We start from the raw sequence: 27,770 nt of genomic DNA, 5'->3' as shown, positions 1-27,770 counted from the left end.
TCATTTCAACCAAAACACACATCAAATGAAAAACATGCTCAGGGCAGTGGATGGTGGATGGAACAGTAAGGTGATTTAACGACGGGACGGTTTGTGTGTAGGCTGGACAGCCTGGTGCAGCCTCCGTCTTCACAACCCGCACACACACACACACACACACACACACACACACACAAACCCATGTGCACATTTACACGTACAAACACACACACACACACACACACACAGAGAGAGAGAGAGAGAGAGAGAGAGAGACAGACACACACGCTGACACCAAATATCTGAAAAAACAGCCAAGATGGACGTGAGGAACATGTTGCCTGCACGGGGGAGGATTTTGGAAAGAAGAGCGTGGTCAATCTGTTTGTTTCTCTGCCACATCCAAGAAGAGTGATAATTTCATTTTCTTTCATTATTTTCTCCCTTTTATTTTACGCCTAATGTCAGATTTTGAAAGCTGCTGAGGTTTATGTTCAAGAAAAAGAGCATATCAGGCGATGTTTTTTTATTTATTTTGGGACAAAATGTCACTCATCCTGTCTCTTGTTCCCACATAGTGAAACATCAAGGCTGCAAAACAGACAAACCCACCGGTGTCACACGAACCTCATACCTCAGCCTTGTCTCGCCGCATCTCTCTCTGTCTGATTGTGCCTCATGAGCCAGTTCGTTTATACAGACTCTTAAGTCACAGAAGGTCGCGGTGGGAGGGTCTGTGTTAAAGTAAAACAGACACACATTAACCCCCATTTAATCAGGATTACAGAGAACAACCAAGCATTATTTAACACACATCACAGAGGATGGCAGCAGTAGGGAAATATGGGACACACACATACACACGCACACAAACACAAATCCAGCACAATCAATCTAATGGTGTGCATTAGTTAACTGCCAAATGTTGGGCTTTTTATGGCAGGATCACCCATCCCTTGAAAAGATAAATACGGTGCACAGATCCCAGTAATTACAGCAATCCCCTTACAGCACACAGAGACCGTCCTCACTCACCAGCCTCTCTGGAGGACTGTCGCCCTGTAGATTAAGTCATTTAGGACAGTTTTAGGGCACCGGGGTGACTGACAGAAGAGGAGCTGGATGGAGAGGAGACAAAAAGGACGGAGAGGGAGGGTGTTAATGTGGTTTTTACAGTATTTTGGGGGAGGGGGTTGTACTTGTACAAAAAAAAAAATTTAGACACACCAGAGAAAATGAACAGATTCAGACCAGGTCAAATACACAACACCTGTGATATTAAACATAGCACAAGGGCAAACACATGGAATCTGATCTCTCTCTCCGTGATGTTCTGTAAACTTCTTGTGATTGTCTGAGGCTGTGTCACCAGGAACTAAAGCCTTCCACCTAATTCATTAGTGAAAAGTCAGTCATTAGACCACACACTAAATAAAGTTTCACAGCCTTTGTGCAAATGATATCAAATCAATGCTTACTGAATCTTATATTGTGATCTCACAAAATAATGCAAACATTAAAGGCTGCAACTCCTAAGTCTACGTCACAAATTGAATATTATCATACACATGATACACATGGTGTGAAATCATAATATGTATTATTATTAATAACGTATTACATAATGTAGTGAAATGGTGTGTTGGTTATTATGTCCATTATTAGAGACTTTACAAACACGTTACAATATGACACAATTCAATACGTCAGTGCTACACACACACCTCACTGTCATTGTCTCTATAACACATGAGGTTTAGACTGCATTGAATTAAGCTGTAACAAAATTTAAAGGTGCCATGTGGAGTTTCTCTGTAAACAAAAAAAGTATGGTAACATGTTTCCCTCTAAAGGTCTAACAATCATTTTGAAAAGCAATTTGCTTCCTCATAATAAATACAAAGCTTATTTTCTGAATATTTTAAGTCACGCTTTGTTTATATCCATGTTTGCTGGTTTCTTCACGGTCTTTGCTACGCTTCTTTGTGTGTTACCACCACCAACTGTCCATCAGTAGGAGTAGGAGAAACTGGTGGCAGGAAGTATCGCATCACTCACCCATGTGCTCAGTACATATAATACAATACTTGTATTATTGATCCACCTATAATAATAGTGCTCTACAGCACACTCTATGGTTAAAAAAAACTCCACAGAGTATCTTTAAAGGAAAGGTTGACATTTTTCAAGTCTATCTTAAAACAATAGTTGGGTGACGATATGAGCATTGAAACAGTTTTTGCTTTTGCTGTTACTGTTGCTGTTCATACTGTTAATTAAGAGACGGGGGAAAAATCCAGAGTCTTCTTTTTGTACGATGTTTAGATTAAGCTAAGTTAGCAGTTTGAGTTAGACAAATAAATGTCTTTTAAAGTTAGAGTCATTTCAGCACCAAATTCCCCCCTTGTGGTGAGATCTACACATTGCAGCTCAAGGAAAGATGGTACAGCTAAATGCAAAGAGGAAATTTTGTATTGAAAAGGCAATAATGTTTGAAGATACTTATAATATAAATATTATATATTTAGTATATTTAGTCAAACTGTTGCTTTTGTCATGAGTCCTTTAACACACAATGCAAATATTACACAGAGAATATTTGACATAGTTTTTTTCAGGAGGGAGATAAATTTTTCTGAGCTTTCCCACTGCGAATAAAGGCACCAACCAATAACATAGACTACCAGGGGCTACTCTAGGTCAGTAGGATCCCAGTAGTTGATCCTCAGCTTCCTCAGGTGCAGCGCTAACATCCCCCTGCACGACCTCAAACTGTCCTACCGACATCCTAAAAATATGTTCAGAACTGGCCATGGTAGAGCTTCAGCTCCTTAGGATTTGCAAATATTTTGCTTTTTCGTGTTGTTTATTTGTCATGCCCCTGGTGTGTAAAGACCTTTAAGCTGTAATTTTTTTTACAGGTTGTTGTGTTCACTCCTTGTATGCAGTCAACTCACCATATTGTGATATAAAGTCAGAGTCTTGGCTTTGGAAAAGCTTGCAGCATACAGCAATGATACACTCCTTTCTGGTATAGACCACAGTTGGTTTAGACTCCTCAGGATGTCTCGACTGTGCATGTGGGTCTGTGCGAGTGTGTGTGTGTGTGTAAAGGGTAGCAATGGGCACAGTTTAGCAAAGGGAGCTGAGTAAAGCCTTCAGGCCGCAGGGCGATTGATGTCCAGTGGGTGGCTGAGGAACACTAACTCACACTGCTCTCTGACTGCATCTAAAACTCTCATTAGTTTAAGTGTGTGAGAGTTCTCTGCTTCTGCACCTTTCAGACCTCGCAGAGCGGCAGAGGGCCAAAACCCTCTCAGATGGCTTTCACTACAGGGGAGGCATGCAAGGAGGCAAACGTGCATGTCTGCAAGCGCGTGCGCACACACACATTCACCAAAACTACATTTGTACACACATATCAGTCGCTCTGCCTCTCTTTTCCTTTATTTTTCTTGCAGCATATTATGTACATAACCACAAGCATGCAGCTTAACAGCAGGGCCTAATGAGGTCTGAAATATGAGCGGTAAACATTTGTATGGACAGATGTGGATTAATGTTCATCTTTTCTTCAAGCCAGAGATTAAACCTGATTTACTGCCTAACAGGTTTTAGTTTTTTCCCCCCCTATTTGATTACAGAGAGACAGAAATGAGGAGAGGAGGTAATGAGACAGAAAGAGAAACAAAGGATGAAAGCAGAGTGATTGTTTCTCTTACTTATGGGGAAGTTGCCAGAAGAAGCCAGACAGTGAAAGTGGAAGGAACAAAGAAGGGAAAAAAAAATTAGCAGGATTGGATGGCAGGGGAGACAGAGGGAATCGTCAGATGCTCCTCATTCCTGTTGTGGGTTGCTGAAAGTGAAGGAGGAGAAATTTGAGTCATGGGGACCGAATCAGAAATGTCAACAGATTGAGTCAGAGCAGAGCTGGGACCGTCTGGAAGGAGAGAGTATCAACACTGACTGAGGGGCACGCAAGATTTTGGGACCGTCACTGGGCTAATGGCAAAATTATTGGACATTATGTGTGTGTGTGTGTGTGTGTGTGTGTGTGTGTGTGTGTGTGTGTGTGTGTACGTGTTGCATGGGGGCGGATGTGGGATTGGCTTAGTCTGCTGTCTATAATGAATGGTTAATGTTAGTCGGGGAAAAAATGAATACGGTCACCATCTGCTCGATCTAAGTCTGCGTTCTGTGAGAGTGTGTGTGTGCGCACATTTGTGTGTACAAGAATCATGCAGACACACACACACACACACAATGTGCTCTTGGAGAGGGATTTCGAAATATGGAATGGAAGAAAAGGGAGGGAGGAAGAAAGAGAGGAGGAAGCAGCTAACAGAAGAGAGACGTGTAACAAAAAACCTGCACAAGACTGGAGAAGTAGACAATGAAAGAGATAGAAAAAGAGAGACAGAAATGATATTCATGTAGGCAACATCACATGTGTTTACATGCAGCAGAGATGCTGATACAGGTGAACACAAATAGGGCACAAGTCATGAGTTCTGTCAGGTTTCTCAAGCACATGTAGCCAACGGCTGCAAATGCTCATGCACATACACTGAAAACATTATAAACAACAAAACAACACTGTAAAGAAACACAACATTTTTAACACCAGTACTGTAAAAGAAACTGACAACTAAACTACTGTTAAACTGGGTATGCTTAGAGTTAATCTGGACGACTTGTTAGAGAGAGGAGAGGTAAAATAAAACTACTATCAGGGTGAGGGTGAAGTAAAAGCAGAGGGGCAGCACCTTCTATGTAACATTTCACTGTAGAACAACAGCATAATTACTGATGCTATAAGCCAAGCACACAGTATTATGTAGACTCTATATAAGACAAGAAACAGGATATAAAAATGCATACAGTACTACAGTATGTAGTTAGAATGAATTAAACAAATCATCCTGATAATCAATGGTAAGATAATATGGTCTAAAGAGTAAATTTCATTCTTGAAGAACACGTCAAACTTAAGAAATATTCTGCTCCTTTATTTGAATAAAACTAGAAATACCACAGTGAAAAAAATATCTATAACAATAAAGATAAGCAGTTTCATAAGTCATTTTTTAAACAAAAATGCCAAACATTTGATATTTGCAGGTTCAAAAATATGAGAATTTACTGCTTTTCTTGGTTTTAAATTATAGTAAATTGTATATTTGAGGGGTTTTGGACTGTTAGTGTGACAAAACCAACCAACCAAAATCTTCTGCTCTAGTATGTTCTGAGGGGAGTTTTTCAGTTTTCTGGTTTAAATAATTGATGAATGAAGAATCTAATCAGAAGATTAACTGATAACGGACATAATTGTTAGTGGCAATTCCAAGTGAAAGATCAAAAACACAGTATCATCAGTAAAATGTACATACTGTAAGAATTGAAGTAAAAATACTCATCATGCAGAATGGCCCCTATCACGGTGCAAATTTTCAAATGCGTACTTATTCATGCAGTAAAATCTAAGATGAGATTTAGGCGCCAGTCCTGACAACTTTTTATACTAATGGGTAGTTTAATCAACATCAATCTCTCATATTTACTCAACTGAGGTAATGTTCTGTATGTCCATTAAAAGTCCATTATTTGATCCTCAAATGCAATGAAAAAGAAATATAATGGAAACACCCGAGCAACGTCAAAGTACCCTTAAAGTTGTAACTGAGTAATATTTAGTAATGTAGTAATACACTGTGAAGACTTATTTATATTTTTTATAGATTCACATATTTAGATATTTCCAAAGACTTGAGTTGAGTCTTACCTACTGTATAATTGCAAAGATACTTGAGTGTTGAATTATGTAAGATCCAATTAATAGTTTTGAAGAGATTTTTATGACATTACAGGAAATGTAGTTTAAATATCATGCCTCAGAATTTAGGACCTCTGCACCACTAACTATTACTAGACTACCATTTGAATAAACAGTAACAGTATTTAAAGCTTTAGGGGGATTACAAGTGTTGAGGACACCGGAACAGTATCATCCCCGGCTGTGCTCACACATAAACACACACGCACACACACACACTCTCTCTCTCTCGCCCACTCGCACACCAACACAGAACAAATGCATGTCCATTATTTTTATATTTTTTGTCTGTGACCACATCACATTTGTCTTTCCAAAGTTTAAAACACAGAAACCCCACACTCTTCATGCATCATCATGCTGCTGGGCAGCCATGACAGAGAGGAACTGCAGAACTGATAAAACATTTGTGATACATCTCTGAACACTGGGTTGATAAGTAAATACAGCCTACATCAATAATCCTCATGTCACTGTGCACTATGTATTATGCAGAGAGTTGCGCACACACAAAAGCGTGCACGCACGCATGCACACACACACACGCGCGCGCACACACACAGACACACACACACACACACACACTGCCAGGTTGTGATTAAATTCTCTGTGGCCTATGATCCGCCTCTAAATCTTTGCAATTTTCATTTTATGCAGCTTTAATATGGATCATAGTTGCTCTCAGAGTGCCCCATCTCCTAATCTGGAGCAATCTGAGCTGAGCCCGGCTGGGCCAACAGCTGACACTAAGCCAACCAGTCACAGTCAACCAGCCAGCAAGTCAGCAACAAAGCCTCTGTACTGCAGCCAGTAAAAAACACGAGACGGGAGAAGTTTGAGACATTTTACAACAATTTGTGTGAAATTATTTTGCAGGTATGCAGAAAACTCACAATACAGCAGTTATTTCTATCTGTGTATTTGTATAGAAACAACAAAGAAAAGCAATGTGATTGTATGACAGCAAATAAAGGAAAACTAAAATATGGAAAAATGCTACAATTCTGCAAAATTTTAGTGAATAAACAAGAAACAACGTCAGCGTTTAAGGTGCTGCTCTGGTTGTGGCTGCTATAATAAATACTATACATGTGCACAGATATAAATCTTGATCTGGTCGTGATGTGATGGGCCCAGCTAAGTGTTTGTACAGAGGTCAGAAGAGGCGGAGGGAGGGGAGAGGCTGACGGGCAACGTCGCGCAGCTGCAGTGTGTTTGGGTGGGGCATCGTGCCTTCAGCAGGGCATGTGGGACTCTACTTGGATATTCAGTACCTGCAAGCACACACACACTCACACATTCACACGCAACCACACATGACCCTGTTTTTCAGGGCATTGGAGGGGCCATAAGAGGATTAAGTAATTAAGGGTACACTGTTAAAAAATGTATATTAATATCATAATGCTTAGATCCAGGAAAAATAAACCCACTGTACAATCTCTGTCAAAATCATGTAACTGTTTGTGTTATATTGTAAAAAGATACACTTATGTTGTTTCCTATATAGTCTACTGGCAGAAGAAGGGATTTTACATGTTGGTGCCTCATTTCTCTCAGTCTAGAAAAACTGTCATGTCAAAATACCAGCGAGTAAGTGTTGGACCAGGAGCAGGCACCCCTCTGGGACTTGTGTAAATAATACTGCTGCTGATGGAGGAAAATCCACAAACTGAGCAAAGCTAATGCTAGGCTTAACTCTCTCTCTCTCTCTCTCTCTCACTCTCTCTCTCTCACACACACACACACACACACACACAAACACACACACACACACACACACACACATAGTAGCACTTGCACAGTGCATTATATTACAAGTTTGCTTTGCTTCCTTTCAGCAATACTCAAGTTACTGTAGATGAAGCTCTATCTGATGATTATCTCTTCCGATGATCATTACTGATGTTAATGAGGAGCAGAGAGTGAGAATGTGAGAGGGAGAGTGAACATCAGGAGAAGGGGGTCACCCCACCACCGCAGCCAGCTTAATCCTCCCAGTGGCAGACGGCAAGACCAGTTAGATATCAGGAAACCCTTATGGACATATTTAGAGTGCAGCTTTTACAGGGACACCTTGGTGGCCACACATGACATTTATGTGAATATGACGGGTACAGTGAATGACTAAAGCAGAAAAAGTCAGTGCTTTTTAAATAAGATATTTTATGTCATACAAAGCTGGTAAAATTTTTGGTTGCCCTTATGCCAGTTTGAAAATGGAAATAGTTAAGGCTGTAGCCGTTTAAATCCTTACATCCTCATGATATGTGAGAAACTGCGTCAGCTGATTTCATCTTTTGTGCATTGTTCATGACATAGTTTATCCTCCTGACATTTGCTTATCCATAATCTGTCTATTATCTGTCTAGGGATGTGTCTCTAGCTAATCCATCTTTGCTTATATCCAGTCTCACATTAAAACATTAAATGTTAAAAGACCCCCCCAACCCCCCACCCATCCTTCCTCCTCCTCCTGCTCCTCCTCCTCCCCAAAAACCCACCCAGACATCCGACTCTCTGAACTCCAACACTTTTTCTTTAACCTAACAAATAATTCTGGTGAAATTCTATTATCGTTCTTGGTGTCAACAAATCCCGTGAAAAAGCCAAAACCGACAACGAATTGATCCCACTGACAAGCACTGTCTGTGTGCACATCAATGAGTCACACTGTTGCACTGGGTGATATGTTCCCTCATCACGATTAACATGGGCACTGTAGTTTATTTTCAGCCAGTGCTACATACACCATCCTGCTGCTGTAAATACTCACAAATCCACAGCTGAAAATAGCCACCGCAAACACACACAAACTTACTCCTGCTTGACTAACATTTGCCAAAAACGATAAGGAAGACCTGTTGAAATTATTTAGCCTCATTTTAATAAATAAAAATATATATGCATGACTCACTTTTAAAGGTTTACATCTTCAATAGGAGTGACTTGAATGCCACAGACGTAGTGGGGACACCTAAATGATGTTTTTGTCCTTTCATGAATACTGTCAGCCTCACATGTCAAATTTTTCGAAAAACTAATATCATTATAAATCACTTTTTTTGTGTGTGTTTCCATAAAAAAAAATCAACCCATCTACTCCCAACTCCAATCACACACATTCAGGTACCCCATCCTAAAAATCGTATATATATGTTACATCACTCGTGGCATCACCCGTGTCAAATCATAAACTATGCAGATGTGACGCATGCCAGCAGTATGGCTTTAATACCAACAAACTTGTCCCTCTCTGTGCTAAGACATTAAGCTGGCTGTCTTCCTGTCAGAAAGTGGACAAGTGCAGGTTCACCTCAGTGAACATGATTAAATCACACAATAACCTCCTTCCCCTCATCAAATCCTCTTAAGCAGGCTGTATTACATATCTGCCAAACAAAGAAAACTCAATCAGAACAATCAACCAAGCCAGGCCAAACCTGCCCCACCAGCTTGTCTGATCCCATTGCGTGATTAAAATGAAAATGGAGCCGGGACATTATCAGAAATCCCATGTTCACCTTATAAGGAAGATCAGAAATCTGTGTGTGTGTGTGTGTGTGTGTGTGTGCATAAGAGGGGGATAATATAAATGTGCCCTGTATAATTCCCTGACTTGGATCACAAAACACTGTTTTTATTGTTTGCAATATTAATAGAAGAAAGATTACGATTGATGGGATTGGATTAATAATATTTTGCATTTCCATTCTCAGAAAGTAATAAATTAATTTGTTTATGAGCAGTGTGTTTTGAGGAAAACATGTTTTTATTGTGTGGAATGGCAGCACGAAAGCACCTGTACAAACATGTATAAGTCAAAACAACAACATATATATATATTATATATATATATATATATATATATATATATATCAACTCTATCAAATGTTAACTGTGATTTTGAAAAAAAAAACTGCCAAATGGATTTTTCTGCTGTGTAGAAATCATTGCAAATGTAATTGTTATTGTTATTAACGGCCCATAACCTGCAAAACCTCATAACATGCAAAATCATCATTGTGGTTCTTTAATGAATTATGTATATGTTGTGTTTATATGAGTTTGTGTATGTGTATGGGGGGTCTTTCCTCTCCAGAAAACTATGTGTGTGTGTGTGTGTGTGTGTGTGTGTGTGTGTGTGTGTGTGTTAGAGACTCCTGGGCGGGCTTACAGTAAGAGGCAAGCTTCACATTACTGTTGCTCCAATTCACTTCCTGGGATAATCCTTAACACAACAGAGGGAACGGCAGGTGACCTGGACCGACAGAGATACAGTATGGGGCTCCATTAACAAACACTCTCTCTCTCTCTCTCTCTCTCTTACACACACACACACACACATAAATATACACATACTCACAGACACAGAGCCATCCATTCATAAATAATATCAATATGACCCTCCCTTCACCCTTAACTCTTTCCCTCTGCTTCATCTGCACTCCTCTATCGTATTTCTCTCTCTTTCCTTCCCCTCCTCAGCTCTTAGTGAAACATATTGTAGCCCTGCTGCCCGAGATGATGGAGTGTCACTCATCCACAGCCCCAAAGTCATCTCCTCCATTAACAGCAGTGTCTAATTAAACCTGCAAATGACAAACACATAGACACAAACACAGGCCATGCTCTAATGGCCTGCTGTGGCAGGAGACTGATGGGCAGCTGTCTCTTGTCCATCCTCTGTGCAGATCAACCTTGAGACAGGAGGCCTGGGGGACAACTATTGGACCACTGAGATAACAATGGAAGGTTAGCAGAGCACTGATAATGAATGATTAATATACAGTATAGCCTGGCAGTTAGATAAGCTAATTGATTCATTAATTGCGAACAATATTGTCTTTTAACAAGGCACTGTTTTCACTGTGGCGTTTGGTATGTCTCACATACGATTTCATCTCTTTCCAGATATTCATATTAGCAAAACAAAAACAGCAGGGGATAGCACGGAAACAAACAAGAGGTGTTTTTCTGTTGTTTGACTCGGAACCAAAAAACAATTGGAGAACAGTAACTGTCTCTAGGGATCATATCCGGCGTTATTATCCTCTTATTTGCATTCTATGAAAAAGGAATAACAAGGTAGCAGAGCTGTGGCTTATCTAGAGCTCCTGTATTAACCACTGTGGCATTAGCATTAGCAGCCAAGAGTTAACTCCTTCATGTGGCTCATAATGCTACATAAAGAGAGGAGGGCAAAAATCAAAAACCTTGAAAGTCAGTCATTCTTTCTGAGAAGGAACGAGAGAGAGAGGGAGGGTTTTATTGCATAATATTTTTGCTGAAACCCCTCCTCTCCCCACAATGCAGTGTCTGCTTGTTTCCTGTCACTCTCTTTCAATCACTAACACCATCCACTCTCCTATCACACTGTCCTCAAGAAACCTCAGAATTAAAAAAAAAAAAAAGGCTACAATCCATTTCCATAATAGTATAAAAATGTTAGAATATTTCAGGAGAATTATCCCTTTCAAAAAAACAGAGTAAAACCCCTCTTATTCCTACTAATCCTTCAAAGACTGTGATATTACCTGATAGGATGTTGTACAGTGTGAATACTAGCAACAAGACATGCTGAAAATAATGTAAGCAGGTCCCCATTGTAGAGATTAGAGTGAGTACGTTTCTCTCCCAATTGATCTCTTCCCTGAATTGTAACGCCCCATTTCCTCTGGATTTCACCCCCCTCTCTTCCTCTCCTCTTTTGATAGTGAATTTTCAACCAAGTGGAAGCTACTTGTTTCTTTTACTCCATCCCAAAGCTTATAAAACAAACTGCAGGACAGGGGTTAATGAAGAGAAAGAGATAAATAAAGAGAGATTAACAGAATAATTTGAGAGATCATCTCATTGGGGAAATTGTATATGACAGTATGTATGGGATTTCAAGAGTCAGATTTTCAACCATTATTGAACATTACACATTTGTGATTCTAGCCATGCTAGTGAGGTGGTCCTAGTTTGTCAGTGTACGACTATGCTGCAGACTGAAATATCACAACTGAATCACCAGGTTTTATTGTCACAAATTTTTGCACAGACATTCGTGGTTCCCAGATGATATACCCCAATCAAAATTTTGTACAAGCATTCACAGCCCCAGGATGATGTATCCTAATGACTTTTCCCACATGAGGTTGACATTTGTGGTCTTGGGTGAAATGTTTTCACAACAAATGGAACTAAATGCCTTGAAAATTGGTACACACATTCAACCTGATACACAGTGAGTGTTCCCTCAGTGTATATTGGGTTGTGGGTTGATAATGATTGATCAGTTACCTTTTAGGGCTGTAATGTTTTCATTGACGGAATATGGCTGACAGTTTGGTAGTGTGTAAAGGCTGAGTAGGCAGGAGAAGATGAATGTTTTTATCAGTGTTGGCCTTTAGGATGTGAGTAAATAGTATTATAGTCTATTTCAGTATATACCAGTGTAAACTTGATTGACTGATGTCAACTACACCACATTGCCGTGTAACAAAGAGCCTCATGGAGCAAAGTGCTCAGACTGTTTGTGTGTGGTAACCGGTCCTAGAGAGAGGAAAATCCCAGAGACTGAGCCTCAGGATAATCAAAGCCCCTCAAGACCAGCTCTTTTTCTGCTCTATACATATTGAACAGTGGAGTCAGGGGGCTAAGAAGATTATCACAATGGGATGAAGGGTCCATAAGAGCTTTTGTAACCTCACTGTTGTGGGAGGGTTAGAAGTGCACAGTGAAAGTTGTTACAGCACTCTCAAGCCCTTAAACTGCTTGACCTTAAAAGCTCTGTTTATGAGCTCTCAAAGAAAAATCTGTGAAATGAGAAGGGAATAAAAAAACACAACACAATACATTAAATGGCAAAACACAGGCCTGCTAATATTGTATGGCAGCATTAAAAAAATTTTGTCAGGTAGAGAAAAGGTGTCATCGCCTGAAGCAAAAATGTCATTGTCTTATTTTCACTTAAAATGTAAAAATCCTTGGTGCACCTTCCCCACTCAGCACAGGATTATTTTGTGTGCATGTGTGAGTGTGTGTGTGTATGTGTGTGTGTGTGTGTGTGGTGAGAGCGACTGAAGCATTGAAATGACATGAAGAGTTATTTGGGCTGTAATGAAGCTGCTTAATGAAATCAGTGCCCTTGAAAGTTCTTCATCAATTTTAGCTCCCTCGCTCACTTGCTCGCACTCCACCATTCCAGCCTGTCAGCTAATCCACGTGCGCGACACAATATTAATTAAACACAGCGTTTCCTGAAGTACTTAAGTGAAGCGCTATCATTGATAATGAGCAGGTTTAAAGGAGTCACATCCCTCCAAAATTACTTTTTAAACCGGCCTTATTAAGCAGAAAATGAGGCCCAAATCAGCCTACAAGCTCCTCATTAAAAGCCACTGATCCTTGGCCACGCGCATGTTCCAATGGTTTTAATTAGGCTAGCGCAAGATCGTCAGCGACAGGAAGTGCCATTAATCTTGTCTTTTCATTCAGAGGGGGGGGGGGGGGGGGTACAGCATGTTGCAGCCTGGTGTAGAAGCCTGGGCCCAGTGGAGCCACAACAGGACGAGAATTAGAAAATCAAGTGACATACTTTGAATTGTTCTCCATTTGTGTGGAAGTGATAGAAATATATAGGGTTACACTTCCCCTCTGTTACAACTTTTAGTATCACTTTGTAATTACAAGACCGACATCATTAGCTACACACACACACACACTAACAGGATGAGAAGTGTCTTCATTTTCTCTGTGTGTGTTTATGAGTTGCACTTGCTGTAGACGATGGTCCCGGCCCTGCCTGTCACACCGTCTCCGCATGGAGGATTATGGATGGCCAATTACATCGCTTTTGTCATTAATTAATGAGGATAACGAGCTCCCCCTGCTCCCCACAAAACCATGGTGCTCCTCAGCTGGTACTGAACAGGAAGAGGGGAGCTGGGCCATGTGTGTGTGTGTGTGTGTGTGTGTGTGTGTGTGTGTGTGTGTGTGTGAGTGAGAGAGAGAGAGAAAGAGCAGCAGATACAGAGTAGTGTAGGAGGATATAGTGTGTACTAAAGGCTGACCCCGGAGCTTTGCATGTACACTTGTCCAGCAAGTTGAGGTGTGTGTGTGTGTGTGCGTGTGTGTGTGTGTGTGTTTGTTCACCACCAGTTCCAGTGAATCTGTGGGGCCATTACAGAGATTAGGCAGTACTACAGTAACGGATGCCCCCGTTTGTCAGCTCAGATCCTCTGTCAAGACAACAAGCTAAAAGGGAAAGAGTGAGAGTGACGAGCGCAGTGATAGAAAGAGGGGGAGGGAACTGTGGGTGGAAGAGAAACATGGAAGCATGTTTGTTAAAAAAAAAAAAAAAAAAGAAGGAAGGAGGAGAAAAGAAAAGGGAGGCTTTAACAAAGTGGACAGGAAACAAGTCTGCGCTCTTGAGAACAGAGATGTCACAGGATCTATTTCGACATGAGCCACTCTCAAAGAGCACCTATGAGAGATAACTGCAGCCCTGAATAGGACATCATGTTCAACAATGGCTTAGACTGTTGTCATCCAGTGTTGCCTGTCCCTCCTCCATCTCCTGCTCCACTCCCACCAGGCCCAATTTGGCCCCTGCCACACTGTCTGGGTCTACCATGCGTGGTGTCAGGTGCCTTGTGGCGATAGGCAAAACGCTTTGCCTGACTGCCATGTTTCAAGGGTTTGCGGCCATATGAGCACAAAACACAGGCGCGCGCACACACACACACACACACACACACACACACACACACACACACACACACACACACACACACACAGACACATACAGACATCCCCTCTCCACCCCCCTTTAGACGTCTGATTAACGAATGAAAGGCCCCGGCCCATCCCGCTGCACTTGCAGCAACGTCGCCCCGAATCACATGGCTCCTCGGAACCAACTGACTCACCCGCTCATCGCTTTCGACAAGGCGGGGCTGGGAGGGACGACGGGAGTGTGATGTCATAGTGGAGCCAAGAAGAGAAGTTTGGGGGGTCCATGGGTGATGGGTGGGTGGGTGGAAGGTGGTTAACGGAGGCATCCTTACAGTGCCACCGCCGGCACAAAAAAACAACACTGAGCACACACCAGCACCTCTTACTCTCTGTCCTGTGTTCTCCTTCTACTACCCCACACACACACACACTGATGAACCATCATACACACACACACACACACACACGCACATACACTTGTCTAGCTCTATTGTTTATCTCACCTCCTCACCCCTTCCCCCCTCTTGAACCTGCCCAGAACAACCAAATCTTCCATGTCACTTGGCGTCTAAAGCGGCAACTATGCTTCTGTGAGCAAATTTTACTGAAAAAAAAAATGCTTTATGGTCCCCAACACTGTTAGCATAATCAGAGCTGAAGTATGTTCATTTTCCTTCAAGGCCCCTGTTGTAAATACGGTCTGTGTACAAGGCTGTGTGTGTGAGATGGAGTGCTACAGTGTGCATCAGACACATGAGCTTGCACATAGAAAGAACTTAATTAGAGAAAACAGCGCTGTCAGATGCATTAGGCAGAGGTACGCACTTAAGGGCATATGGTTTTAGTACTATACCATCGGGTTAGAGAAAAGCACACAAACATACCTCAAAGCTCCGAGCCATGCTAATGAAATCACTCCCTTTCTATCCCACTGAGAGCAAACACAAATGTTTACAGACATCACACAGTCTGTCCGTACCCTGCACCACACTGGGCTGTCGAGAGAGTGGTAGTGCACTGACTATAGTGCTGTGTGTTTGTCTGCAAAAGAGACACTGTCAGCAACAGACAGTGGGTAGGAATAGGTGGTAATTTGTCAGTCTGTGGCAGCTCTTTGTAATGCTGTGATATTTGATTTATTCTATCCTATCTTATCCAGCTTTCATTTAAATCTCAGATTAATATTATCTTGCAATAGTTTGAACTACATGGATTAGTTAGTGTTTTTTCAAAACGATGACCTGTTATCATAATTAAAGATGAAATTATGTTCATCTGTAATACTCCACCTGGTGTGTGTGTTTTTTTTTTTTTGCGAGGAAATGCACACTGTGTTTTCATTTACATGTTCTGGGTGCTGTGCCATGGTACAACAAATAAATCTGATGCAAATGAGATATTTTCATTAGATATTTTAAGCAGACATGATTGTCTTTCTCTGTAAACTGTGCTGATTTTTTTGTTTTGTTTTAATAACAACTTTAAAGAATGTTTGTATTATTGCAGCCTTCTCAAGTTTTTTTCAGAGAGACTCACTTGGTGCTTTCGAGTTTTACATCTTGACACACATGGCAGACTTTTCTGCAGGGGCATGCCCAGGGCATTTTCAGGCATTGATCTGCTTGCTGTGTTGCATCCAGAAATGAAAGAAAATGTGTGTTTGCATAATTTTAATTATACTGCTAAAAACCATCCTCTATACTATGCAAATGTGTTTGTTTGAGCCTTCATTTTACTGTATGTGACGGTTTCTTTTATCAAAAAACTCAGTTATAACTGTCTGCTACTGTACTAGAAATCAAATGCTCTAAGTGACATAAAATGTATGTTCACATAAATTAAAATGACATTATCATTTCTCTCCACCATCAAATCAAATAGGGACTCAACACACGCAGTAACATACACTATGTACTCTATGCACCAGGCATGCTTTACCACTTTTTTATAATGATATCACTTTAATATTCCTCAGGTGTTCATCAAAGAAAAGGCAAAATACACCAACAAATTGTAGCTTACACATCCCTGAACTACACAACAATTCTCAGTATAGCTAAAGCTGAAGATAATTGGTGATTTTGATGTACACACCATCCACTGCTAGTGGGCAAAAGGGGCCAGGAAACATTACCAGCAAAAGTCTCAACTCTGTCGTAATGTATAGATACAGCCTACATGCCAAGTGACACACTGCCACCATGCACACTGAAGGCCATTAAGATAATAAGGTGACACAATAAAACATATATCTCAGCAGCTTGACATTAGAGGCCTATAGGGAGGGAAAGTGACCACCCAACCATCCATGCAAAAAAAAAAGAAAAAAAAAAAGGCAACAGTCTCATTTGTGGCAATTAGGCTGTGCAGAGACTGATTGAGCACAGGGGCCCCCGAGTCCTCACGTCATCGGCAGCATTTGTCACATTTCATCCCCGCTGCCCTGACTGTCTCGTGGGGGCCTCAGAAAAGACGTGTGTCATCAGAGGGCCAATTTAAGATGCCATGGGTGGCCTGTTGTTGTGACATGCAACTAAATTGTAAGAGAGAGACTGGGGTGGATCACTTAGTCACTCTGACTGGCATAAATAGACTGGCCTGGTCTAATGTATTCTGACCAGTGTCTTAGCTTGTGTGGAACAAACAGAGACACCAAATTAATGTAGATAATTTGGGAAAAGAAGGGCACCTGTGGGATTATGAGAAATGATCCCTTTTGGTTTAGCACACTAAAAAATGATAAGGGAAGACTGATGCTGTTAATCACAAAATAATTCAACTTAGTGGAAAAGCTGTGATGGGAAAAAAGAATATTTACTGGCGTATTTGAGAAATTCTCTGCTAATTTTCAGGCTACAATTACACTAAACATCTATTATTTTTGTCAGGTCAGGTGTTTGTTATTTACAACAAGAACATTTAAATAGAAATATGATAGACTCAAAAAGAGACAAAATATACCTACATCAGTGTCACACCAAAAACCAATAAAATACGGAGAAAGATATCCCAAAAAAGTGTCAGTTTCAAGGTAAATGTGACTAACAGATGAAAACAATCAAAGACAAAGAAAACACAAAGAGATGCTTGTTTTCAAGAACACAAATATGACCCCACTATGACCACTTCTACATCAATTTTCAGGTGCTTTTCTAAATGTACCCACTCCCCACCAAAAAAGAGAAAAAACTGGCACTGTAACGTTCATTGAATTAAGTGGAGCAAGGAGACAGGAGCTGAAATCGTGTTAATAGCTGTCCAGGGTTTAAGAGCCCGGCAAAGGAAGCCTGCAATCACCCAAATACCCAGAGACAGGTCCAGGGTGCCCCGGGCGGGCTTTTGCGTCCTTCCCCTCAGCGCCACCGACCCCACTGCGTGCCAACCGGGCCTTACCAGCCCCAATTGAGCTCGTTTAGACTTATCTCCCTCATGTCAGTGGCTTCTCATGCAAGAAAAGAAAGTTGCCAACTCATTTTTTTTTTTTTACAGGAGGGCCACTCAGAGGGTGAGAACTGGTGATTGTTTTAACTGCGTGAGAGTTGACAACTTGATTTTATAGATTTTTTTTTTTATTATTTGTCTAGAATTTTATTGTTCATCTCTATATTTTAGCCAGTTTTTCACCACAGTCGTTTTTTAAACGTCGTGCGTTAAAGAGTAGATTCGTTTTCACCTGGTTTTAAACAATCTCATTTGTCAACAACCTAATTATGCGCGAGAAGAAAAGTGTTTGAAACTGTTGTTTTAAATAATGAAAATGAAATAGGCTATATCGTGTGCAGCTGTGGCTGGCATTTGTCATTTTAGTGTATGTACAATGTGTGTTTAATGTGAGTTTTAAAAGCTGTGAGATGGCTGTTGAAATGAAGCAAACCGGGCCCAAGCATAGATATGTGTTTTAATTATAAAGACATATAAACAATATATGAAATCCATGTTGCAACACAACCAAAACGCTTCTTCAGTGTATAGGCTGTATATAACCATTAGTATAGCCGGGCTTGGAGCGAGTGATTTATCCACAGTTGTACAATACAATCATGTGAGATGTGCAATAAATTAAAATAAACAAACAAAAAGAGAGTTGTCAACACGTCGTTTCAGAAAATATATCAGCCAACATCACATTAGACTTTTTTTTTATCCCCACATAGCATCAGCACAGTCAGTCGAGGGAAGTCCTTTCATAATTGCGGGATTAAATCTAAATGTCGAGATTAGGGCGCAATTCTTGGCTTTTCTACTTTTCTTGTTGTTACTGAATGTTGCATAGATCACAAATAAGAGCTGATGACAGAACATTTCTAAAAATGTACCCAAACTTATAATTTGGACATGGCCTGTAGAGTCTCTGTAAAGTACAAGCGAGAGAGAAAAGTGACAGGGTTTTTGTTTGACTTCATCCTATAAGAAGGCCTAAACAGTTAGCGTTTGTTAAATCTGGATGAAAGATCGCAGCATTTAATTACTTAACCATATTTTAAGATTATATGCATTCGACTAAACTCGTTTTTTATTTTCCACAGAATGATTTAAAAATAACTAGAGTGGGAGAGAGACCGACATGGGTGCAGTATAGGTAAAAGTTCGAGAAAGAGAATGAAACCAAATCAAGGCTTGTCGTTACAGTGTTTGAAGAGACTCGACGGTGTCCCGGAATAAGTAGTGCACTTTTCGGCACAGGTGGCGAGAGCAGAGCCCGAGAAAGGGTAGACGGCAGCCTGTCCAAAGGGAGCCAGGGCGGTGGGGATTGGTGAAGTTATGGTCTGTCCCTGGTTCAGATACGCCACCAGCCGCCTCATCTCCTCCAGAGCCTGAGCCTGCATGAGGATATAGTTCTTGGCCAAGAGGAGAGTGGCTATTTTGGAGAGTTTTCTCACCGAGGGGCTGTGGGCGTAGGGGATAACGGCTCGCAGGCCGTCCAGCGCGTCGTTCAGGTCGTGCATCCTCCTCCTCTCCCGGGCGTTGATGCTGAGCCGCAGGGACCGCTGCTCCTTGGACTTCTTGGCGAGAGGCCCCCCGGGCTTGTCGTCCCCGAACGACGAGCCCCTCTTCCGGGACTCCAGCGAGTCGAAGCCGTCTTCGTCGTCGCTCGTGTGCTCCCCGCCGCTCTCGTTCGACTTCGCGGTCTGCCCGGAGAGGAAGTCGGTGGCCGGCGTGAGCGGGAACCGAGCGGGGCTTCCAGCACCATGGCCAGCGCCGAACCCGAAGGCTGACTGGCCGTAGCGCTGCGTCAGGTCGAGGAGCGCGTCGTTGCTGATGGACTTGAGCAGGTTCTCTTCGCTGACATTCATTTTTCTCTTCCAGAGCAGATTCTGACCAGGAAAAGTCTACTCTTCCGTTCTTTCCCCTCTGTCCTATCTTTTGTTTTGAAGATTGTAGGGTTGTACTCACGTAGTTCTCTCCAAGAGTTGCTGTTTCTAGGACTTCCTCTCTCTTCCCTCACTCCTTTCCTCTGTCAGTGCAGTGACTCTTCAAGAAGGGAGGCTGTGAATCTGAAGCTGAGCCTCTACATGCGTTCACCTCCTCTGTACACTGCGCTCCCCCTTGTTGCGCGCATAGCCCACGTTCAACAACACTTCTCTATAACTGTGCTCGGTGAGACCGGAGCGCTCGTGTCTCCCCTCGTATAAGACTATACAGTCGGTTTCCTCTCGCGCGTCTTATTTGCCCTCCCTCGCCTTGGGCAGATTGTGACTCGCGCTCTGCCCTGCTCGCAAGTTAGTAGGAGCACGAGGCCCGCCGGGATTATCTGCCCGTCCAATCAGGGGGGCGTTTTAATTAACTCGGGAAGAGCGCAGGTCTGCTCCCATTTTCAATCATAACGTGATAATTGCGACGCAAACTGACACGCAGCCCAGCCGTGTCTGTTACTGTATTGTTCACTGTTATGTTACAGCCTATTTAGACCTGTCTAAATAAAGGAGATTTAAATGAACGTGAGAGTCGATGTCTTTAGTCGTTGTTATTACTATCAAATGCGTAGGTCACAAGAAGTATTAGGCAACATGAGCTCAGTGTACACAGATGTAGCAGTAAAAGAAAGGAAGGTGGATAAAAAGTACTCACCTGTCTAAAGAAGGTATATCTAGATCAAGAATACATAGTGAGAGATCAGGCGGGGGGTGCAGAAAGACACTGACACAACATAAGGATGTCGAGAGGTTTCAACATCCTGATCCAGGGTGTAATTTTTTTTAAAACTGTGGATCTATGAATTTAGATAGAGAAGATGACAGTGAAAGAATAAGGCTGTAGTTTTTATCTGTGCAGCCTGTTCTGGACAGATCACAGAAACAATAAGCTTCCAGTGCTCCTGCTTGACCGCCATTCACCTTGCAGCACCTATAGCAGAGTCAGCATTGGCACCAAAAGGCTTTGCCCAGGGGCAGGTTACACACTCAGCCACCTTTGCAGAGTAATGTAGCATCTTACGCTGGCCAGACAGTGATTAAAGAAAGACAAATAGCTTCAATTTTGTCGGTTTATTCAATGCTACATGGGCCTAACCCTCATGAAAATTATAGGCAAGTATTTGTGTATCTTGTATATACACGTATAGGGTTTTTCTCCAAAATCCCAAGAACTTGAGAAAAGAAAGGAAAAGAAGGGGGGATATAATGATGCCATAGATGCTTAAAAGTGAAGTTAAGATGTCACTGTGAATTCACTGCTGAATAAACCCCAGTAGCAGTAATACAGGGATAAATATAGTAATTAGAAATCAGTAAATGTTTGCAAAAGATTCTCAGTCAGACTTAGGACAATGAGCTGACATATCACACAGGTGATATGATAAGACATCCTCTTTACAAGTTTTCCTGAAGCCAAGGAACAGGTGTCATGACTGCCACTGGCTAAGTATGAAAGTTAATAGTGAAGGTGAGGCTGCCACTCTGTGTCCATTATAGAGCATTACATCATGATGAAGCTTCAAGTGTGATTAAACTTCAATCTTAAACCACAATCTACAGCTGGAGTTTCCATATGACTTTTTGCAAACTCAGTCCCCCTTGCATTTGTACTGTATATTGCTGAGGAAATAGTTGAGGCAATGGTGCCACCTTGTGGAGGAAGGAGCTAAAAAAAAAGCTATAATCCAGTTAGTGAAGTTTTTGTGGAGGTTTATGTTTCATTTGGTCAATATTCCTTGGGCTGTTTGTCCACCTACACTCACAAATAAGTGTGTTTTTGTGCTTATTATTATTTCAATTGAATGTCTGACCTTCACCCCGCAGGATGATTTATATACAGAATGATTTATATGCTGAGTTTGACACTCAAGTGTGTTTTCACATTCATTTGCTGAAGGCGGAAAGTTCCTCTGTGCTCACCTTTGGTCTGATTTTTACATGTGGAACGTCACAACTAGAAGTCAACTATGGTTCAATATGCAATTAACAAGTATAATGTGGAAACTTCACTTATGAAAGTTTTTGTGTGTGAAATTATATCAGACACAAAATATTATTCAAGTAGAGTGTTTTTCCTGTCTTAACATCAGTATCTTTAGGTAAACATCTTAGTAAGTTTATTTCAGTCACTGGTAGTCAGGGTCCATTTATGACTACGTTCATCTTTGCTAATATAATTATTATCGTGTTTGATAAATAGTGTTATTATTTTTCAGACTTTTGCACCTGTACATGTTCCCTTATGTTACATTGTAAAAACGCACTGATAAAATGATTATTACCAGACTTTTATTAAAACTGACACTTGCTGCTAATTGGTACTTAGCTTTTAATGATTCAATTCTTGAGCTGTCATTAATTGAGATTTGAAGAAGATGTCTGCACAGTCACATGCACCACCAAATCTGACTGTCATAGTCTTTATGCATGTAATCTACTACATATAGTATACTATTCTTATGCACCATTACATGACGTCCTGATGTGAAAAGTGCACTGGGCTGTAATTTTGATTTAAACACTAATGGTGAACAAATCTTTTCGATGGCAATTTCATTTTGATGCATTTAATACAACGTATGTACATTTGTGTTTCCACAAGTGAAAGAGAAAGAAACAAAGCAATTCTATAAAATTGTGGTAGTGAGTATCCAAGAAAAAGCTACAAAAGACGAACACATTCATCCAACAGTGATCAATAAATGCTGAATGAAAAAACAGGTAGATGACTACAAAGACGTGATTCAAGCTGTCAAAACAACATAATGCCATAAAACCACAAAGCACACAAACAAAAAGTGCCTAAGAAAAGAAATTACCTTCAACAATGTGAAATGGGAAAAAGTTTGGAAAGTATTTTATGATGTTATATTAATCATTTATTTCATAAAGAAACTACAATCTATTTTTTATTTCTTAAAAGAGATAAACTCAAACTTCACTCTGCAAAAAAGTCAGCTGGCCTTTTTTAACAGCAGACATTCTCATGAAATATTTTTGTATGTGAGATCCTCCCTTGATTCACATGCCAGTGGAGAGGAGGAAGAATTTTAGATCTGAAACAGTGTATCAAAAACTGCTGCTACACTGGGTTAAAATCGAGGGTATGTCATCACTGTATGTTCAATACTTTGGCCAGCAGATGGCAGAAAAGCCCATGAGTTGACAAAATAGCTAAAACACATAATGGACAACACAATATTTGTGCACAGATCAGTAAAAATATTTAAGTATTTCCTGATGTAATTTTGGTGATTTATTTCTGTTAATTCCATCCAGTGGGTATTAATTCCTAATAATCTAACAACAGCTCCATTAAAAAGAAGCTAATTGTATACAAGATGCAGACGAAAGAAAAGCTTCAGTGTCCACGCTGAAATAAGCTGAAATAAGCTGAAATAACAACTTTGAACTGTTGCTCTGACGTAAGAAAAATATCCGGTACAGACCATAATAATAGCACAGTTTCACCTCTCAATCTATTGTGATCACATCCCCTAGTGTTCAGCTGGCAGCACTGCACACAGTCCTCACCTTTTTTCCAGGAGGACCGAGCACTAAAAGCTCCTGATTCACAAAGAATGGAAGAAACACGAAAAGTGTCAACACACCAACTAATAATACATGATGCTTTTAAAGCCTGTGCTGCAGCTCTACGTCACCATGGCAACTGCAGGCTCAGCTGCCATACAATGGTGGCATACCACATTTTGTGCTGTGGCTCAGTGTGTGTGTGTGTGTGTGTGTGTGTGTGTGTGTATGTGTGCGCACGCTGCGAGAAAGGCTTTCACGTTGCAGTGACAGCAGAGGACCACCATGGGGCAGAAAAGTATTTTCTATTGGTGTGAATTTGGTGGTGCTGTCAAATCTGACAGGAATAATGCATGTGTGTGCACATACACAAATGTGTGTATGACTACACGCATGCATTCAGTCATGTGGTCGCGATCCTCTGTACTGTGCATGTGCTGTATCAGCCTTACACTGTCATCCTTACATGTGCTAATTTTGCTGTGTCTGTACTCCCGTGGATGCAGTGGAATGAGAGCATTTTGTAAGAGCAGTGTGTATGTTTAAGTGTGTGTTGATATTCAAAGTCACACCAGATCTTGATTTTTGCTAATATGTTGTATATTAAGACCCAGCAGGCTCCACACATGAGGGTTTTCTCTTCAGGCTCTCTCTCATATCCTAATTTTGAGCCCCACTCTCTCTGTCTGACTCTCCCCCTTTCCCACACACACACACACACACACACACACACACATCAAAGTGATGCTCTGAGTAAAGATGGAACAGGCTCCTTTGATCTCTCCCTGCCGACTCTGATTAATGTGTGGATTTACAGTGCAGACCTACAGGGACCTGGCAGCCATGACACCCTTCTGCTGCACTGGAATCCAGTTTTCCTTGCAGCCAATCATAATCCTCGATTTTATTCATTTCTCCAATCGCGATGCTTTTTGGTACAGGCACTCACAGAAGAACGAAACAAACCCAAAGCCTTGCACTCATTCAACCTCAAGCGCCCAACCCAAAGTCTCCAAAATCCCACCGCTGTCACAAATCACAGGACGCCATGCTCTGTACCTGCCCAATCAGAGAGATTTCACAAAGTCTCTGCTTTGCAAAGCCTGTTCCCCACCAATCTGAACCCTTTGCTTCATCTCAGAAGAGACAGAAAGGTACATGAGATAGCTGTGGATCGGTATGGTAAATGTTTCATTCAGCCAGTCCTGGCAGTCATTTGCAATGGTGGGTACAGTGTTGGTGTTTGGTGGGAGGTTTGACGGCGGAGCAAATGTTGGAAAAATTTAGCGTCGAGCATCAAAGGAAGTGTTTGCATGGCACACATTGAACATTGTTCTTTGTGCATTGCACGTTGCACCCACGTTTCATCACAAGCCAAGCCAAAATAAGTAAACAAAGTGCCCACTCTTCGCTTCGATCTTTTCACCCTAAACCTTTCTCCTCCGTGTCTCCCCTCAGTCCTTATCTCTTCCTCTCCATTTTGTCTCTCCTCACTGCAGTGCAATGCAGATTTTTCACAGGGTGGAGGTATGGTAGAGATAGGCGGGGTCCCATGAATAATTGTTGAAGATATTTTTACTCTGACCCACTTTGGAGTCCCTTTCGCCCCCCTTAAAGGTGCCGCTGCTTTAAGTCAACATAGGATGTTTAAATGACTGTTGCAAATGCAGAAACCAATTCACAGGTGAGTTGTGTGGTCTCCACTGTCAAATGAATCCCTACAGCTTCCTAACCTGAGGATTATGACTGAGTAAACACAAAGTCTTCCTACCTATATTACAAGTTTTTTTTGTTTGTTTATTTATTTATTTATATTATTTTTTTGTCTTTTGTCTCCAACCTCAAGATACTCTGCTCACTATGTAGTAAAAAGTGTCACTATCAAAGATTAAATCATTAAGTGTTTTACTTTACTTTTTACTAGTGTGACAACTGTGTTGATGTTCTGTGTGTGTGTATGTGTGTGTTCTTAGTTTTTACAGTGAATAAACAAACATCTACCAACTCATATGTGTGTTCTATCATGACAGTGGCAGAAATTAGAAATGAATTGGAGACAATAAAAAGTGTTTGAATCAATTTTTAAAACAATTATTAACACTAACAGGGCTTACAGTTGTCTAACTACCAACTAAACAGCGGGAGCAAGTCTCAGCAAAGTCTGCAGGCAGCCAGGATTAGTATCCACAGGCTAACAACCACTGAAATTACTGTCTGATTCTGGTACATGAACAAATTGTGCACCGTCCCAAGCTGACTTTTTGCTGCATGTGCTTCGACATGTAGGGAAGTATCGAGGGTATGCGCAAGGGTATGTATGTAGGAGAGCTGGTATCAGCAGCAGCCAAGGTTGAGTCTAGAACATGGGGTTTGTTGTACTGAATGATCTCCGCGGTGAGGGCAAACAGCTATGGTAAGCCCTGAGGGGAAAACGTGTAGCACTTGGTCACCTACTTCATTGCTTAAAGCTAATAAAACTTTGTCACACAGCACCAATTGAGCCAAACAGGCAGGAGAGGGTGACTGACTTTAGAGTGGGCGCATATGGCTACTTCCTGAAGGACCCAGACCCAGTACAAACTGAACTTGAAAACAAATCTGTACAAAAGATTTGTAACTTATCAATTTGAATCAGTAAAGTCATTTGTAATTTCCACCTCTACGCTGAAAGTGTCGGCTCAGGTGCGATAGAGCATAGCATAGCATATACTTCCTGTGTCAAAGTGTACGACAAGAACAAAAGTCGCAGAATCAGTCATGATGTAGACACTGTTGCAGACAGGTAGTTACCCAGCTGTTAACCTGAACATCAGTGTTTATGGAGATCTGGTTTTGCATACTAAACGGAACAATTTGAACCAGTAACAGACTGAACTGAAAGTGCTTATAAACGGTTACGTAACATGACATTTCTCAGTAATGTATGTACTGATGTGCATCTGAATGGTGATACAGCTGTCTACATTAGAAAAACAAACTACAAAATTAGCTATCATGAATCTGAATTGAATTGATTTGAACCAGCAAGGTGATTCATAACGTCCATCACAGTGGAAACAGTAGAAGGTGCTCAATGAGTAAATAGCAGTAAAAAGTGAGAGTGGATGAGAAAATTTTGCCAGGAAGTCCAAATAAAAAGCCTTAAGAGGCACTAGGTTTACTTAAGCAGTAACTGTATCAGTTTTATGATACTGGTTTATACGTGTTCATCAACAAACATGCAGTTCATGATTTAAAAAATTTTTTTTTTTTTTGGATGTGCAAAGAATATCATTTTTGATGGATATAATGGAGAGAAAAGGCCAGACAAATGCTCTTGTATCTACTGACTGAACTAGTAAAAAAAAAAAAAAAAAAATTAATGTTACGATTGTGAAAAATGTCTTTGTTTGTTATTATTTGATCCTCATTGTACTGTTGTAATTACCTTAACATCGTGAAATCTGGCTCCCAGCCCACATCCAAGATAAAAATGATGAGAGGCTCCACGCTGGTCTCTGGAGGACTGAAGAACTCTGTTGAAATATTGGGCAAAATTTCTCGCTGATCATAGAGATACAAACACAGAGGAACATGACTAAAAGCATTTATGTTCACAGAAAATGAAAAATAGAGAAATCCACTGCACAACTGAAAATGATATTGGTGATGCACCCAAGTTGTGGATTTGTACTCAAATTACAAAAAGATAATGCCTCATCATAACAGCTGAATCATACTTGATGATCATGACATTTGAGAAATAGGTCTTTCAAACATTGCTATGGCGCCTTTCTTTCATTTTTTTTCAGCCATCCTGTGACAGTGAATGGACACGTTGTTGAAATGATGCACAACAAGCTTTTCTAGCTCCAGTGTGACAAAGCTGTACCATGAAGTGGATCTGGATTCAAAACCATCTAAGATTTTGAGCTGAAAATAATTGAGTTGCGTACAGACTGTGGACAAAACTGAAGACACTGCGTCAACATCCATTGTAGGGCTTTTGAAAATATATCCAGGCAAATATCCAACCCTGTCTCCTAGAAAATACGTTTATATACAACTAAACAACAGCAAATACATTTTGCAGAAAATGCAGTGCGCATGACTATCACACCACAAACTAGGGTTTGCATCAAGAGTGCTAAGATCAGGGAAACATCATGGTTTTGGTTATATGTTAATAAACACTTTGTGTCTGATGTCACTGTTGACTTTTTATGTATTAAACCAGACCATGACATTTCCATAACCTTAACCAAGTGCTGTGGATGCCTAAATATAACAGTTAATGTATGTCTAGGCAT

General features: G+C 41.0%; 1 protein-coding gene and 1 long non-coding RNA gene across 2 annotated transcripts; both read right to left on the bottom strand.

Annotated features, from left to right (window-relative positions):
- Nucleotides 1-497: 497 nt before the first annotated feature.
- LOC127142569 (uncharacterized) lies at nucleotides 498-26,990 on the bottom strand. The gene is made up of 3 exons (XR_007813420.1): nucleotides 26,909-26,990; nucleotides 1,015-1,097; nucleotides 498-713 (listed from the first exon to the last, which is right to left on the bottom strand). It is a non-coding gene; the product is annotated as an uncharacterized LOC127142569 (long non-coding RNA).
- bhlhe23 (basic helix-loop-helix family, member e23) lies at nucleotides 18,415-20,434 on the bottom strand. Its single transcript, XM_018686040.2, has one exon. It carries the CDS (start codon nucleotides 19,828-19,830, stop codon nucleotides 19,147-19,149), a length of 684 nt encoding a protein of 227 aa, XP_018541556.1. The 5' UTR covers nucleotides 19,831-20,434; the 3' UTR covers nucleotides 18,415-19,146.
- Nucleotides 26,991-27,770: the final 780 nt, after the last annotated feature.

The sequence above is a fragment of the Lates calcarifer genome, linkage group LG6 (assembly GCF_001640805.2).
Source record: "Lates calcarifer isolate ASB-BC8 linkage group LG6, TLL_Latcal_v3, whole genome shotgun sequence".
NCBI classification, from domain to species: Eukaryota; Metazoa; Chordata; class Actinopteri; family Centropomidae; genus Lates; species Lates calcarifer.
The sequence above is the reverse complement of the archived record's forward strand: the minus strand, read 5'-3'. Positions and strand labels throughout refer to the sequence as shown.